Raw genomic sequence first — 13,214 nt, 5'->3', positions numbered from 1 at the left:
TGAGACAGAGGGAAGAGGTCAGCAGAGCAGTGTAGAAGCCAGTCGCATGGCAGTGGTGAGGAAGTATCTGTATTAGTGATGTCACATTTAAAGTATAAAAAAGTAACATTAAAAATAAATCTTTATCTTTTCAGGAACCAGGAACAGACCATTGCACACGAAAGAAGTTTATTTCTGCATTGGACAGGAAATGGCTCTGCTACCCAAACCATAACCCTCCCCAAACCACTGACGCTGTCTGAGCTCAGTGTGAAAAGGAAGGAAGCAAAGGAGGGCCATGTTGGGCAGAAGTTTGAAAGCTTTTGTCCTCACACACGTATCAGTTGTAACTTCTTCAGACGTTTTGTTCATGTGAAGCAGACGACTTTCTGAGCAGCTGTGCAGCAGGGTCGGATGTGAGGATGGGCCACACTTTGCTCTGTGTGCTGGGCTTTTTCTGTAAGTACATCACTGCCTTTCTGTTGGCAGATCAGAGAAAATGTTTCTAAACAGTGAGAATCACAGTGAGTCTTTGCTTCATTGTGTTTCTGTGAGAGATTGAGGAGAGCAGACATGATTCTATGAAAAACTGTTGCTTTAGTTTAGAGGAGCAGAATGCAACTTACATGGGGATTGTTTCATTTATGGTTTAGTTTTAGTTTTAAACGTGATTTCTTTCATATTTTCTATTCCTAATTCCTTTTTGTTCTTCTGTTGTTGGCCTAGAGTGTTTTTCATCTGATTAATTTTAGATTCTCTGTCAGGTTAACACATCTAACCCAGTTTTAATCTTTATTGTAGTGCTCAGAACACCCATCGATGGATATGCTGAAGGTCAGACTAACTTCCCTCTCTGCTTTGGTCTCACATCTATAATCAGTATCGTATTTATCTACTAATTATCCTCTCGTTTATCTTTGTACAGATGGATATGTGGCATTTTTCACTCTGTTAATCTCATTAGATCAAAAAGAAAAATCAAAGAAAAGTGAATAAATGTGTATGAGTTGCAGAGTCTGTGATCTCTGTGAGGACATACGTGGTGTGGTGGTTAGCACCGTCGCCTCGCAGTTAGAGGGTTCCTGGTGTGAACCCCAGCTGGGTACTCTGGCTTCCTCCCATCATCCAAAAACATGCATGTTCTAAATTAACCCTGCGAGTGAGCGGGAGCGTGCACGGATGTTTGTTTCTGAGCAGCTATAGAAAATGGATGGGTGTTATTGGGACTCTAATGGGATAAATATGACCTTTTTCTTTGAATAATTGAACAAAAATTAGTTAAATTTACAATAAACAGAGCAGCATTGAGTGCAGCTGAAGGTTTTCGGTGTCACCTGTCAGAGCTGCCAAAGTTAGAAATGAAGAATTCTGAATTAGAAATGTTTCACTTTAAATGTGTACAAGGCCCTCATATTCAGCTGAAATGCCTTATGACAAATAAACTAAAAGTCTGTGGAGTTTTCTGGAAGGATGAACAAATTCATCCAAAGACTGTTCCCTGATTTGGTGTTTTGATGTTACTGATCAGATCAGAGAGCTTTCTGACATGTGATCCAAAGTCTTCACTGGTGTTCAGTTTAGTTCTGAGCTGATGTCTGTGAAAGGTTTAAGAGATGATTCACATCATGTGTTTTTTCTAACTTACAGACGATGAAATCAAAAAGAACTGAAGCTTTTATTTGTGTGCAGCTGCATTTGTTTTTATTGTTAACAAGAAATATTTCAGTCTGTTAGTAATATTTAAACAAACTGAATCAAGTCACATTTTGATTCATTCATTTAAAAAAATCTGAACTCAACAGAAAGTAAACCCAGAGCCACACTGACAGCAGAGATAACAACCCTACCAGCAGGGGGCAGTGTGACACTGACCTGCTCTGTGGACCTCTCTGATGGATGGAGGTTTGACTGGTTCAGAGATGGGTCAGCCTATTCTGCAGCTCAGCCCGGAACAAACAGTGAAGTCATCACAGTGTCACAGGGAGGTCTGTACCACTGCAGAGGAGGAAGAGGAGGAAGAGGAGGAGGAGAACCAGGTTTCTACTCAGAAGTCAGCAGTGATGTCACCATTGAGGAAACTCGTGAGTTTATTCATTTGTTCTGAAATAAAATAAGTTTTCATCTGTTTCTCAGTCATGTAGAAAAGAGCATTTTGGTCCCAACAACAAAAAGAACATGAATGAAACAATGATTATATGACAGTAACTCCTACTGATACCTCTGATGTTTGAGACTCTTCATGTTTTGTTCAGATTCAACACAAGAGTGGCAGAATCTTCTTCTCTCATTTATTACATCTGGATTTCCTTAATCTCTTCTTGTTCATCAGTTTTAGAATTGAAACACTTCAACACTTGAACTTTCTGCTCTTTGTGCTGCTGTTAAACATCATGAAAAAGCACTGAACAGGATGGAAATAAAAACTGTAGAAATAACTGATCAGTAAGTCAGTAAATACTGAGAAATGTTGCTCCAAAAAGCAAACAAACTACAGTTATTTAAATGTTTATGAAGATTTATGAAATAAATACATAGATGAACAGTGTCAAATAACAGGAAATAGAATTAAAGCATATTTCTGTTAGTTTTCTGTGTGTGTTGGTCTTCTAACTGAATATTTTTATGTGAGCAGTTTCCATTAAGGCCATAGTGATCCTGCAGCCCAGCTGGGCTCAGATATACAGCGGTGAGACCGTCACTGCCAGATGTGAGATCCAGGGAGGTGGAGGAACTCAGTGGATGTATGAATGGAGACGAACCGGGTTAAATATTCCTCCAACATCCAGTGAATACAGGATCAGCAGAGTTACTGACAGTGGAGGATACAGCTGCCGGGGCAGAAGGGACCAGCTTTTTCTAACACAGTGGAGTGATGTCATCACTGTAACTGTATCAGGTAAGTTGGACATCTTTCATCCACGTGAACACTGTGTATGTGTGAGATTCATCAAAAAAAGCAAGAAACACTTCTTCCTCTAATAGCATCGCTACCTTCATGGCATTAAAGTGAAACTGTTACGTTTTTACTTTGATGATAAAAGAAGTGAAAAGCAGCATTTTAACTGACTGTCTCTTATCCAAATGGAGTTATAATTATAAAAAATGTCCTTTTCATTATTTTATGAGGGACAGAAAGAGCACTGGAAAGCTTTACCCAAGTGAAAGTACTTTTACTTCAAACATCAGGATAAACAGATGTTGCTGAAGCAAGACAACACAGAGCTGCAGCTCATAAACCAGCATCCAAAGATCTGTAACCAGACAAGAGCTGCACAGCTTATCAAAGCACGCACACAAAAGCCTGTGAGCATCATCAACACAGCTGCTGCTGCTGCCTCACACAAAGCTGAAATTCAGCATCTGCAGCTGACTTGGACATGATTGTGCAGGTTGGATGCAGAGTTTCTGTAAAGCAGCCGTCTCCACTTCTGAAGCAGCACAGCTGAAGCTTGATGAAGAAGCCGTCTCCTTTCTCTGACTGGAAGATGAATCAGTTCTTTAAATGCTGTCATTGATTTTCTGCATGTTCAGCATCAGCTTCAGCTGAATGTGAGCCTGATTCAGATTCAGTCACGTCTGCATTTAGCTTTTCTTTTCGTTTACAGACAGAAATATAATCGGCTTTGTTGCAGCAACAATAGTTATCATCATCTGTTTCTTCCCTCTCTGAGTTTGTTCTGTTTAAGGAAGATAACAGGAAACATTTCTCCACCCAACACTGATCCAGCTGCTGCCAGGAAGCTCAGTGATGAACTGATTTGTTCCAGAGAAGAGGAGACAGCTTACAGTGAACTGTAACATCTGATGGACAAGAACTGAGAGGACGAAATCATTTAAATTTATATTTGTGTTCAACTCCTTTTTCTTTCAGTTAGTGAAGAATAAATGAGAAATAATTTGTGGTTTCGTAGTGAGAAGGTTTGATATTTTTATCATTTCTATTGGATGGATGTGGTTAAATGAGTCTGTGAATGTTTCAAATGTGAATATTGTAACAAACTGAATCAGCTGAATCACTTGTTCTCTCTTTCCTCTGAACTCAACAGCAAGTAAACCCAGAGCCACACTGACACCATGGAGAACAACCATACCAGCAGGGGGCAGTGTGACACTGACCTGCTCTGTGCACCGCTCTGATGGATGGAGGTTTGACTGGTTCAGAGGTGGGTCAGCCTATTCTGCAGCTCAGCCCGGAACAAACAATGAAGTCATCACAGTGTCACAGGGAGGTCTGTACCACTGCAGAGGAGGAAGAGGAGGAAGAGGAGGAAGAGGAGGAGGAAGAGGAGAACCAGGTTTCTACTCAGAAGTCAGCAGGAAAGTCACCATTGAGGAAACTCGTGAGTTTATTCATTTGTTCTGAAATAAAAGAAGTTTTCATCTGTTTCTCAGTCATGTAGAAAAGAGCATTTTGGTCCCAACAACAAAAAGAACATGAATGAAACAATGATTATATGACAGTAACTCCTACTGATACCTCTGATGTTTGAGACTCTTCATGCTTTGTTCAGATTCAACACAAGAGTGGCAGAATCTTCTTCTCTCATTTATTACATCTGGATTTGCTTAATCTATTCTTGTTCATCAGTTTTAGAATTGAAACACTTCAACACTTGAACTTTCTGCTCTTTGTGCTGCTGTTAAACATCATGAAAAAGCACTGAACAGGATGGAAATAAAAACTGTAGAAATAACTGATCAGTAAGTCAGTAAATACTGAGAAATGTTGCTCCAAAAAGCAAACAAACTACAGTTATTTAAATGTTTATGAAGATTTATGAAATAAATACATAGATGAACAGTGTCAAATAACAGGAAATAGAATTAAAGCATATTTCTGTTGGTTTTCTGTGTGTGTTGGTCTTCTAACTGAATATTTTTATGTGAGCAGTTTCCATTAAGGCCACAGTGATCCTGCAGCCCAGCTGGGCTCAGATATACAGCGGTGAGACCGTCACTGTCAGATCTGAGATCCAGGGAGGTGGAGGAACTCAGTGGATGTATGAATGGACACCAGCCAGGTTAAATAGACCTCCAACATCCAGTGAATACAGGATCAGCAGAGTTACTGACAGTGGAGGATACAGCTGCCGGGGCAGAAGGGACCAGCTTTTTCTAACACAGTGGAGTGATGTCATCGCTGTAACTGTATCAGGTAAGTTAAATTTGTTTCATCCATTTCAAAATTTTACATTTAAATAGTGTCGTCATTAGTTTAATGTTATAAATATATTAAATCTTTTTTTCCAACATTATACAGTTGCCATGGCAACACAAGATAAGACTTTAGTTTTTAGTAGGGATGCACCGATCCGATATTTGGATCGGATATCGATACCGATATTGAGGAAAATAATGTTTATGTCAAGCCTGATGTTGCAACCCTAACATTTCTAACTCCTAACAAAATAATGATCCCAGTATTTTCCACACAATGAAACTTACCGTTTGTTACCATAATTCTGCACTGTTTTTCTGTATCGGATCGGTAGCGGACGATACTAAGCCTCAGATATCGGTATTGGAGGTGAATAAAGTGGATCGGTGCATCCCTAGATTTTAGTCTTCAAACAAAATCACTGAAAAGCAGCTTTTACTGCATCTTAATGTCATCTGTCATCAGACATAAAATAACTAAAATGTCCAAAAGGATTATGTATCACACACTCTGTCTGCAGGAGGTTTTGCTGTTAATAACTGAATACATTTGTCATTTCTTAAAGAGATACTGTAAGCTGAGTGAAGAGAATTTCACTGAGTTTCTCATCAGTCCTGGATGTAAATGTTAAAGTTACAGCTTTTCAATCCAGGGTTACAGACTTCTTTTCTATCTGTTCTGTCTCTCTCAGCAGATAAACCCCGGCTTGTCCTCACTGTGTCTCCATCATGGCTGAGTCCTGGAGCCTCAGTAACTCTGAGCTGTCAGGTTGAACATCCGTCTGCAGGATGGAGGTTCTACTGGTATAAAGCTGTTCCTGATCTGTCTGAAAGCTCTTACAGCTATGAGCTGCTGCCTGATAGCAACACTGGGACTGAACATGGTTCCTACATCATTCATGGACAGACACGCACAGCAGGATATGTGTGTAGAGCTGGGAGAGGAGACCCAGTGTATTACACTGATTACAGTCCCCCAGAGTTTGTCTGGTCTGCAGGTCAGTTTGTTTCTGTCCTCTCAGTGAGCAGAAGGGATGCTTTCACTGTGAATAAATCACTTACTGTATCGGTTGCACTAACAGACAGTTAAAACACACTTTGTGTTGTGGTCAGACAGATCAGCTTGTTGAAATGTGTGCGCTGATGTTCAGATGAAGAACAAAATAAACCAAATGAATATCTGTAATGAAGCATTGGTTATGTTTCTCTCTGCTTTGGTGAAATCTCATCACATGTTTTTCAGATCTTCATCCAGCAGCGTCTCTCACAGTGAGTCCTGACAGAGTTCAACACTTCAGAGGTGATCCTGTGTCACTGAACTGTGAAGGAAAATCTGCCGAGTGGAGAGTGATGGGGATTACAGAAACAGGATACCTGTATTACTGCCCTGAGTTATACTGGGAGACAATAACTGGATCCTCATGTAACATAGAGTATCTCTGGTCTGATAATGCTGTGTTCTGGTGTGAGTCTGGATCAGGAGAGTTCAGCAACGCAGTCAACATAACTGGGCAGAGTACGTTATGATAAATGTTCTTTTTCTTTCACTTTGTCTTGTATTTAAGCATCACATCATTAACTGTACCTGAACATGTCATATCCATACAACATGAACTTTCTCGGTGAGCATTTGTCTCTTGATCCTGCTGCATAGTTTGCTCTTAAGGTTCACTGGAAAACACTTTGGTTTGCTGTTGTCTTACTTTACAGGAGAGCTTGAAGTTTTAATGTCACCTTTCACGATTCAGAACAACTACTGTGTGGTTTATGACACTGTAGACAGTGTTATATCTTTGTTAAAAGCTGGTAACACACATACGGTTTGTAGATACACGAGATCAAATTTCAGCCAATTTAACTGTGTGAGTCAGCTTTGTCTAAATGTCTGCACCAGCTGATCTCTGACAGAAACCTAATGTCCTCTGACTGTTTTACAGGTGAGTATTATGGAGTTATCCTGGTGAGCCCCGTCCATCCTGTAACTGAGGGAGGTTCTGTCAGTCTGAGCTGCAGACGCAGAGGACAAAATACACTTTCCAATGTGTTTTTCTATCACAATGACAAACTTCTTCAAAGTGACGGCAGAGGGGAGCTGAACATCTCTGCAGTGTCACAGTCAGATGAAGGTTTCTACAAGTGTGAACACTCAGGGAACGTTTCATCACAGAGCTGGATCTCAGTTAAAGGTGAGTAGAGTTCAATTATTTGATGCCTTTAAAACTATTTTCTGTTTAATGTTTAAGTCCATTTCTCTGGAAGAGTATCATCTCTACATAAATAAGTTCAATCTTTGATATTGTATCTTCTGTGAACTGAAGCTGTGTCCAGACCTGAAGGCTCTTCGTTTCCTGTGCTGATGGTCGTTGGACCAATTATTGGACTCATATTCATCGTTCTCCTGCTCCTGCTGTGTCGCTGCAGACGCTCCAAAGGTGAGAGCTTTTTCTTCTGGTATCAGATGTTTCATTCTTTCATTACTGAAGGACATCGATGCCTCATGAGGACATAAACTGGAACAGCAGTACAACAACGTACAACACATAACCAGCTTTTTATTCTTTGTGAAAAAGGTTCTGCTACAGAGCAGACGGTCAACCAGGATGAGACCCAGCAGCAGGTTTACTCCTCTCTCCTCCATGGTCAGTCTTTCAGCTTCCTCTGAAACTCAGTTTCTAATCACATGATGACAGAATATCTTCATCCATAACATCCAGTTCTCCAGGATGACTTATTCTCTCTGCTGCAGCTTTAACACCGTCGAGTTAAATCAAACCAGGACATTAACACGCGATAAAGAAAGAAATGCTCTGAAGAAATCTTTAAGTTTAAATCAGTTTCACGCACATGAGGCGGCTCGTTTAACTGTGTTGTGACTTTTTCTGACCTGCAGGAGATCTTTGTGTCTATGAAACAGTCAGAGGAGGTGAAGCCTCTGCAGATGGTACAGTTTAAACTTTGACTATAACACTCAGCTGCTGGAAGTTTCACTTCTAAAATAATTGTGATCAAAGTTAAAGTCAATGATGACGTTATTGTTTCAGGTCAGCAGGAAGGTGATTACACTAACGTTCCATCTGTGATCAGCCCAACGATCAGAGCGGGAGGAGTGAGTACACAATCTATGAAAAGTGATCATTCTCATCAATAACCTGCACAGATAAAACAGAGGGCGTGTGCTTCTCCATATTTCCACATGTGCATGTTAACAGGAGAACATGATGGTCAGGAGGATAGAAGAGGACGGCTCTGACTACTATAATGTGAATCCAGATTCAACCGCGGCTATGAAACCTCAGTGAGAACTATTTATCTGCTGATAAATACGCTGGGGGACCCACCATCACCCAAAAAACTGTGTTTGTGTCACCTTCATCATTTCCACCTATGACTCAACCACATTATCAGACACTGGGTACAATAGAGGATATTTTGATGGGAACCAAAGAAGCATTTAGTTGATGCTCTCCTTCGAGGAAAACGCTCAGGACGTTTCATTTGTTTAAATCTTTTTAAATCATAGTTATATTGTTCATCTGTTTTCTTCAGAGAATTCTCTGATTTATGTGCACTTCATGCTTAAAAAGGAAGGCGCGACTCCCATTCATTCTCTTAGCTTGATCTCTTCACTTGATACCATGCCATGATGCGTTCAGGGTCCCTGCTATAGTAGTCCGACTACTGACAGCTGTTCTGAGAACAAGCTGGGACCCAATAGGATTCCTGTATTAGTTAGTAAAAGAAGGAATCGAAAACAGTCAGCCTGCTGGGTGAATTTATCTAATCTGTTATCGGTACCACGTACAACTCAGAATACAGAGATCACTGTGAACTCCACAAAGCTAGCCTTACTTAATATTAGATCTCTGTCCAATAAGTCACTGTTAGTTAATGACTTCATAATTTCACACAATTTAGATTTTCTTTTTCTGACAGAAACATGGTTAACAGAGAGCACAAGTGCTACTGTTCTTAATGAAGCAGCCCCCCCAAACTTTAGTTTTATGGATAAATGCCGAAATGGTAAGAAAGGTGGGGGTGAAGCTGCCTTATTTAAAGATACATTCCAGTGTAAAGAGATATCATTTGGTGATTTCACTTCTTTTGAATATCTGAGTTTTATTTTAAAGGGTGTTCCTAAAATCCTGTTCTTAATCATTTACAGATCTCCAGGATACTGTGCAAGTTTTATTGATGATTTTTCTGAATTATTGTCTGTTATTTCGACTGATTTTAACCATTTTATCTTGACCGGGGATTTTAACATTCACATGGATAATATGAAGGATGGTACTGCCAAAGAATTTTCTTCTGTGCTGGACATGTTTGGTTTGTGGCAACATGTAACAGAACCTACCCACCTTCGAGGTCACATTCTGGACCTGGTCATTTCTAAAGGTGTTGATATTTCTTCTGTTGTGGTTATTGATTTGGCCTTGTCTGACCATTTTTGTATTTTATTTGATTTACATATTACTCAGAATGTTCAAACAACCAGCTTCTCAGTTAAGAAGAGGTATATCAATGAGAAAACAAGTGCTCAGTTTAGGGAGGCCATAGCTAAGTTACCAACAATGAGCGCAGAGTCGGTTGAAGGACTGCTGGATCATTTTAACTTGAAAATTTTTAATGTAATGGAAGCTGTTGCACCGATAAAAATCAAGAGCATCTTGATCAAACAGAAAACCCCATGGAGAAACACCACTACGGTCAAAAACCTGAAAAGAGAATGCAGGAAAGCTGAACATAAATGGAGGAAAACAAAGCTTCAGATTCACTATGAGCTATACAAAGAAAGCTTGCGTAGTTATAACAATGAGCTGTGCAAGGCCAGACAGTTGCATTTATCTGAAATCATTAATAAGAATGTCAACAAGTCTCGAACTCTGTTTGCTATGGTTGAAAAACTCACAAATCCTCCTAAACAGTCAAACCCAGACCTCCTCTCCACTGAGAAATGCAATGAATTTGCCAACTTTTTTAGCCAAAAAATCAAAACAATTAGACAAAACATTAACGCAACACAGACAAACAAGAAAACTAATCTGTGTCTAAAACCTAGAAATAACTCTGACGTTATGTCACAATTTAATATTGTTAATTTAAAAATCCTAGAGGAAACAGTTCGGCAGCTGAAATCAACAACTTGTTCTCTAGACATAATACCATCCGACTTTTTAAAAACTGTTTTTACCTCAGTAGAAAGTGATCTCCTACAAATAGTTAACAGCTCACTGGCATCAGGCATTTTTCCCAAGTCACTAAAGACAGCTGCCATTAAGCCACTCCTAAAGAAGAGAACTCTAGACGCCTCTATGATGAACAACTACAGACCTGTCTCTAATCTCTCTTTTATATCCAAGATTATTGAGAAAGTTGTATTTAACCAGCTCAACGACTTTCTGAATGAAAGTGGAAGTCTTGATAACTTTCAATCAGGCTTCAGACGTCATCACAGCACTGAAACAGCTCTGGTCAAAGTGTTAAACGACATTAGGTTGAATACTGATTCTGGTAATGTTTCAGTCCTGGTCCTGTTGGACCTCAGCGCTGCGTTTGATACTGTAGATCACAGAATCCTGTTGCACAGGCTGGAAAACTGGGTTGGACTTTCTGGAGCGGTCCTTAACTGGTTCAGGTCCTACTTAGAAGGCCGGAGTTATTTTGTTACAATTGGCAGCTATGAATCTGAGCGAGTGGCCATGACTTGTGGAGACCCCAGGGGTCAATTCTTGGACCTCTTCTGTTTAACTTGTATATGCTCCCTTTGGGTCAGATATTACAGAACTTTAACATCAATTATCACAGTTATGCAGACGATACACAACTTTATGTGTCTCTGTCACCGGACGACTGCAGCCCAGCAGACGTACTGTGTCAGTGTCTGGAGGAAGTAAACACCTGGATGAGAGAGAATTTTCTACAATTAAATGAAGACAAAACTGAGATCATTCTGTTTGGCAGCAAAGAGAAGAGGGTCAGCGTTGGTAAATGTCTTGAGACTCGGGACCTTACAATCACTGACTAAGTTGGTAACCTCGGAGTGTTGATAGACTCAGATCTGACTTTCAGCAGCCACATCAAAGCTGTCATCAAGGCAGCTTTTTACCATCTCAGAAACATCAACAGAATTAAAGGTTTCCTCTCCCAAAAAGACCAGGAGAAACTCATCCATGCATTCATCTCCAGTAGACTCGATTACTGTAACGCTCTTTTAACTGGACTTCCCAAAAAGAGCATTAAACATCTGCAGCTCATCCAGAACGCTGCTGCTGGAGTTTTAACCCGGACTAAGAGATCTGAACACATCACACCAGTTTTAATATCTTTACACTGGCTTCCAGTCAGTCACAGAATAGATTTTAAAAGCCTGCTGATGGTTTACAAATCCCAGAACGGTTTAGGCCCAAAATACATCTGTGATATGTTCAGAGAATATAAACCTAGCAGAGCTCTTAGATCCAAGGACGCAGGTCAGCTGGTCCAGTCCAGAGTCCAGACTGAACATGGAGAAGCAGCATTTAGCTGTTATGCTGCAAACAAGTGGAAAAAACTGCCAGTGGAGATTAAACTTTCACCAAATGGAGACATTTTTAAATCCAGGTTAAAAACATTTCTTTTCTCATGTGTCTATGCATGAAATCTGCACGATATCTTTTAACTCATCTGGACTGTTGCTGTTTTTAAATTAATTTAAATGATTTTATTTGTCTCTCTTTATATTCTTTTATGTATTTTTAATGCTTCTTGCATTCCCTGCTGCAATGCTTTTATTTTACGTAAAGCACTTTGAACTGTTTGTACATGAAATGTGCTATACAAATAAATTTGATTTGATTTTGATTTATTCCTGTGTGTCTGAATACTGTGTTTACAGCAGTGATGTATGTTTAAGCGTCCCTTTACTTTCCAAGAATGCCATTTGTATTATTAATAAGTTAGCTCGTTGCTAATGCTAACAGTGTAAACATCTGTCAAATATTTTCTTAAAATAAGAAATAAAGTGTTTTACAACATGAAAACATGTTATTTAATTTCCTTCTCTGGTTTCAGTTTTGTTAAAGCTTTATTAAACACACAGCGTGACACAAACACAATCAAATATGTATGAATATATCAGTGTGTAGGTGGAAATTCAGCTAAAAGTGAGAGATTCATGTCACAGAAACAAATGATGTTTTTAAGTTATTGATCAGTTATCAGAGGAAACAGCAGAACTATAACATCAGACAGATTTATTAAACAATTTACCTCTGTTATGTTCTTCCTTGAACTCAGATCATTTGTTTCTGTGACATGATTCTGACACTTTTAACAGAATTTCCAATTTGATCGTATGTTCAAGTCCTGTGAGAGCTGCTTAAAGAGTTTAAATGTCTCCAGGTTTTAGAGGCCAAAGTAAAGAGGGAAAAGCTTTAAGTTGGAAACTTTCATTCTCTGATTTAATGGCTCTAACTGTGACTGAGCAGCTTTTAGTTTGTCAAGCTGAGGGATCAAAGCTCTTAAAGAAATAAACTGCAGTTCAGCATCCAACAGAAGAATGGAAGCAGCTCAGAAAGGAGGCTGAAGCTGTGATTTGGTGGTTCAGGCAGATGCAGAGCAGCTTCTGGAAGCAGAGGGAGGGGCTTCAGCTCCTGTGGATGCTGATGGCTTTTAGGAGGAAGGGCAGGTTGTTCAGCTCAGAGCAGGCTGGGGTTTTTAAGCCAAAATTAAAAGAGAACCTTTAGGATTCAACCTTTCAGTGTGTAGTTGAACAGCTCAGGCTGTTGGCTGAAAGCTTTCAGCCTCCGAGAACGTGGAAACTATGATCACAGGACTTTTAAAGTTCAAAGGTGCTCAGAAAGAGAAGCTCAGGATGATGGGATGCTGCCTGGGGTTGGACTCATCATGTGTTCAATTCCCTCAAATGCTCTGTGGACTTCCAGGTTTTATTCTTGAAGGAATCTAATCATGTTTTCTTTCAGGGATAGAGTCCAACAATCAAAGTAAGGTTTGTGTGAAAGTGTTAAGGGGCAGATAGCTCAGACTGATAGAACAGTGGGGTGGTTATTGGAAGAGTTGGGGGTTTGAAGCCCACAGCT

The 13,214-nt window shown here is 39.8% G+C and overlaps 1 protein-coding gene across 1 annotated transcript in view; it reads left to right on the top strand.

Moving 5' to 3' along the window:
- Nucleotides 1-256: 256 nt before the first annotated feature.
- The window catches only part of LOC142369519 (Fc receptor-like protein 5), a 366,062-nt gene continuing 353,104 nt past the window's right edge, over nt 257-13,214 (top strand). Inside the window, exons 1-5 of the mRNA XM_075451863.1 lie at nt 257-438; nt 781-813; nt 2,612-2,875; nt 4,026-4,319; nt 4,871-5,134. Coding sequence (XP_075307978.1) covers nt 402-438; nt 781-813; nt 2,612-2,875; nt 4,026-4,319; nt 4,871-5,134 — 892 coding nt within the window. The 5' untranslated portion in view covers nt 257-401. The remainder of the gene's footprint in view (nt 439-780; nt 814-2,611; nt 2,876-4,025; nt 4,320-4,870; nt 5,135-13,214) is intronic.

This window comes from Odontesthes bonariensis, chromosome 19 (assembly GCF_027942865.1).
Source record: "Odontesthes bonariensis isolate fOdoBon6 chromosome 19, fOdoBon6.hap1, whole genome shotgun sequence".
Lineage (NCBI taxonomy): Eukaryota > Metazoa > Chordata > Actinopteri > Atheriniformes > Atherinopsidae > Odontesthes > Odontesthes bonariensis.
The sequence above is the reverse complement of the archived record's forward strand: the minus strand, read 5'-3'. Positions and strand labels throughout refer to the sequence as shown.